This window comes from Propithecus coquereli, unplaced genomic scaffold, assembly GCF_000956105.1.
Source record: "Propithecus coquereli isolate 6110/MARCELLA unplaced genomic scaffold, Pcoq_1.0 Scaffold130, whole genome shotgun sequence".
NCBI lineage: Eukaryota > Metazoa > Chordata > Mammalia > Primates > Indriidae > Propithecus > Propithecus coquereli.
In genome coordinates this window covers 1,400,207-1,404,631 of record NW_012137192.1, presented here as the reverse complement: position 1 = coordinate 1,404,631, position 4,425 = coordinate 1,400,207, and the positions used below count along the sequence as shown (strand labels likewise).

Here is a 4,425-nt window from a genome sequence, read left to right as displayed (position 1 = left end):
TCTGGAATTGACTTTTATGTATGGAGTAAAGTAGGAGTAAGATTAAATTTTTATCCAGTTGACCTTCTATTGGATTTTTAAATTCCACTTCTTTATTTGCAATTACCTAATTGTTCTTATACCTAGATAAAGAATATTGAGGCTTAACTTAAGTAACATGCCCAAGATCACATAGCTTTATTCATCGAAGGTATACCATGATCTGATCTATGTTTCAGAAACAAAACATTGACCAAATTGAGGAGGATGGATTGGGGTGCTAGTGATGCTGGTGAAACTGAAGGCAGGAAGACCCAACAGGAGGTTCTTGCAATTATTAAATTGAAACATAATGAGAAAATGATCCTGACAATAGCTGGCAGGTAGTTAATAGATCTGAGAGATATTTAGGAGGCCAACTTTATAAGTTTTGTCAGTTTAAAGAATTTTAGTGGTGCCATTAGCCAGTTAGGCATTGCAAGAGAAGTCAACAATAGAATAAGTATATGCTGAGTGGTTAAAAATATGCCAGACGCTGGGCTCAATTCTTGAATCACAATGATTAACAAGAGAGCTATGGTGCTTATTCTTAAGGGGCTTATAGTTTTGTGGGAGCAGAAAAATATGCAATGGCAACAATGTGTGATAAGTGCTATATGAAGGGAGGTATAGACTATTATCAGAGCACACAGGAGGTTTGCCTAACTCACACTAGGGTTCAGAGATGACTTCTCTGTAAGATTCTGGCGGGGAGATAATAGCAATCAAAATAGCAATCAAATCAAGAAAATGGAAAATTTTTTTTTATTTCAGCATATTATGGGGGTACAGATGTTTAGGTTACGTATGTTGCCCTTGCCCCTCCCCTCCCCCCCTAAGTCCGAGTTTCAAATATGTCCATCCTTCGGGTGGTGCACAAATGGAGAATTTTTGAGGAAGAAGGAATAGCATATGTAGAGGGGCAGGAGAGAAAGTGAGAGAGAGAGAAAGAGAGTCAGGGAGATGGCATTTTCTAAGCATTAAAAGAAATTCAGTTTTGCTTGAACACAGAATAAAAAACAGTAGGGAGAGGTGGAAGTTTGTGAAGGATGAGGCTGAAGAGTTATGTAGGATCTACATCTTGGATGACTTTGGAGGTCATTTAAAGCATCTTGGAAATTATCCCAAGTGCAAGGAGGAATTCCTGAAGAAGAAACATTTCTTTTCATAATGGGAAAGTAGTGAGAAGATAATGTGGTGTAATTTAACATAGTGAGTGCAAGAAGTGTGTTTTACGTATTGCATTTAGATGAGATACTACTGTAAAATTCCCAAGAGAGAAATCTGGGATGTGGCTAAAGATGTGGATTCACCAGTTTATTGGTGATGCATTGAAACAATGAGAGTGGATGAAATTGTCCTAGGAAATAATACTGGAATTTTAGTGGTGGTCATTTTGTGGAAGGACATTAATATCAAGTCACAGTGTTTGCATTTGAGTTGGAAAGTCAAAGTAAGTTTTTGAATTGTTAGTGATGATGAAGGCCATGCATTAGGAATATGAACCTGGAAGAAGTGGCAGACTGTATAGAATTAGGAAGAGTTCAGATACTGTGAAACCACCAAGCTAGGAGCTGGTGAGGGAGAGATGGAGGTGAGGTAAGGTAACGTGATGACTAGCCAGAGTTTACATGGTTGTAAGCAATGGGAAACAATTCAAACTATTTTTTAACAGGAACTTTATTGGCTCGCATAACTGAAAACTCTGAGCATGAATGTCTTTAGACCCAGCTTGATCCAGGATTAACATCCAGGATGACATCAATTGCTCTGTTTCCTTCCTTTAGCTCTGCTTTCCCCTTTGGTGATTTCACTCTCAGTCTGGCTTTCCCCACGAATCAGCAAAGATGGCCAGAAGAAGGCATACATTCTATCTGTCTAGAGACCTTTGAAGAAAAGAGTAATTATTTTCTGATACTTAGGCGACATTCCTACAATTAAGTCTGATTGGCATGGCTTATGTCACTTGCTACCCTGAATGAATCACTGTGGCTAGGGGGGTGATCATTTTTCATTGAACAGGTTTGTGTTTCATGCTTCCCATCAATTTGGAGAATACGGTCAGTCCCACCCAGCAAAATAGGGACTGAGAATGGGAGACAGGTGATTCTTTAAAATGAAAAGATGCATTTTTAAAACATTTTTTTATTTCAGCATATTACAGGGGTACAAATGTTTAGATCACATATATTGCCTTTGCCCCTCCCGAGTCAGGGCTTCAAGCGTGTCCATCCCCCAGATGGTGCACACCACACCCATTAGGTGTGAAAGATGCATTCTTTTACCAGAAGAGGGATGCTGTGCAGACCAAAATAATAGATATATACCTTGAGGACACTGAGAAAAAAGACAGAGAAGAGAAAGAAGAAAGAGAGAGAGAAGCAGGGAAGAGAAAAGAAGAGAGGCGGGGAAGGGGAGAGGGAGAAATATTCATCATAAACAGCATCTATCATGACCTCTATGGGACCAAGAAGCTGAGCTGCATATAACTAGAAAGCCTGCTGAAAAGATATGATATGAAAGATTTACATGAACATTCTCTGTTGTAACAACGAGAGTCTCATATTTGGCTTTACAAACACAAATCTCTCATCATACTGGGTCTGCAGTTTCATCTGTGAATATCAAAAACATACCTTTTACTCAAATGTAAATATCACACGCCTTAAGGGATTTCATATTTTCCACGAGTGCAGGTGTCTGCTGAGGACTTTCTTCACAGCCTTTTTAACCTCCTTATTCCTAAGGCTGTAGATAATGGGGTTCAGCATTGGGGCTATCACTCCGTAAGACAGCCCAATGATCTCATCAGATGTCTTTGTGTCCTTTGACTTGGGCTTCATGTACATAAAAAGAGCTGAACCATAGAATAAAATTACTACAGCCAGATGGGCTGAACAGGTAGAAAAGGCTTTGTTTTTCCCCTCAGCAGAGTTAAGTCTCAGGATGGTAGAGAGAATGAAAACATAAGAAATAAAAATTGACAGTAGGGGAATCACTAAGAAAATGATACTTCCCACTGTTATGATAAGCACATTGACAGTGATATCTGAACAAATGAGTTTAAGAAGAGCCAACAACTCACAGGTAGGATGGTCAATGACATTCCCACAGAAAGGTAACAACATCGTCAGGACTGTTTGCACTAGGGAGCTCAGACAGCCTATGATCCAGGACCACGCAGCCATTTGCATGTATAGCATCCTGTTCATGATGATGGGATACCTCAGTGGGTTGCAGATAGCCACATACCGGTCATAGGCCATCACAGCCAGGAGGACACACTCAGTACAGCCCAAGCCAAGGGAGACAACCATCTGCAGAGCACAACCAAAGAAGGAGATGGATTTTCTCTCAGACATAAATATGATGAGCATTGGAGGAATGAAAGAGGATGTATAACAGATATCCAAGAATGAGAGGTTTCCAAGGAAGAAGTACATGGGGGTGTGGAGGTGTGAATCCAGGATGCTGATGATAATGAGGAGGCTGTTTCCCAGGAGGATTATCAGGTACATGGTGAGGCAAAACATGAACAGAGAAAGCTGAAGCTCTGGGTATCTGGAAAGTCCCACTAGAAAGAATTCAGTCACAGCAGAGTAATTCCCTGTCTCCATGTGTCCCTGTCACCTGTAGGGTTCATGTAAGGAAATGACGCAGGGAAATTTAAATTTACAAATTAGTCTTAAAAAAAATCACTTTAACTTGCATTATTTTGTTTGAATTTTAGCACAGGAAGTCCAGAAGGGCGTGGATATAATTTTAATTTCATTGAGGATGAAACTGAAGCACTTAGTGATTTATTACTTTGTAGGACCTTGCAGTAGCAAAGGCAAGACTACCAGTAACCTAAGAATTGTGCTGCGGAGTGTCAGTCCTGTAATAAAATAAAAAGTAGGGACAACAGAATTCCAAACATGGGTATGGAGCCATGTCATTATTAATGAATAATGAAATAAAAGCTGTTTTTGTCTTCTGCTTAGTGAGTTATCATCTAGACTATGGTTTTGAAAGAGATTAAAAAAAAAAGAGAGATGATGGTAGCAATGTCTTACTGTCTTAGAAAAGATTTCCTTTCTGAATGTTTCTGCGTATCTCTATTCACATTGGCACATAGACTTGTTTCCTTAAAAGTATAAGCTGAGGCAGACTTGATTTGTTTGTGCACAATTGTTCTGAAGTAGAAAGAGGAAGAGGAGGAGGAGGATGCAAGGTAGGAGGAGGAGAGAAGGAGCCTCTTCTTACTGTTACTAAAGATTACTAAACTTAGGGAGTTTAGTGAACTTAGGGAGAGTGAGTGTTAAGGAGAAAGGAATGAAGGAGGAATGGCTCTCTTTCTTTCTGTTCAAAAAAGTCCCAGATGAGGGAGGCTATTTTTCCAATATTTAGGGAAAATAAGAGAAAGTG

At 39.6% G+C, this 4,425-nt stretch overlaps 1 protein-coding gene across 1 annotated transcript; it reads right to left on the bottom strand.

The window, feature by feature from the left end:
- Nucleotides 1-2,693: 2,693 nt before the first annotated feature.
- Nucleotides 2,694-3,635, bottom strand: LOC105805586 (olfactory receptor 13D1-like). The gene has a single exon (XM_012638519.1). The coding sequence runs from the start codon at nucleotides 3,633-3,635 to the stop codon at nucleotides 2,694-2,696; it is 942 nt and encodes a 313-aa protein (XP_012493973.1).
- Nucleotides 3,636-4,425: the final 790 nt, after the last annotated feature.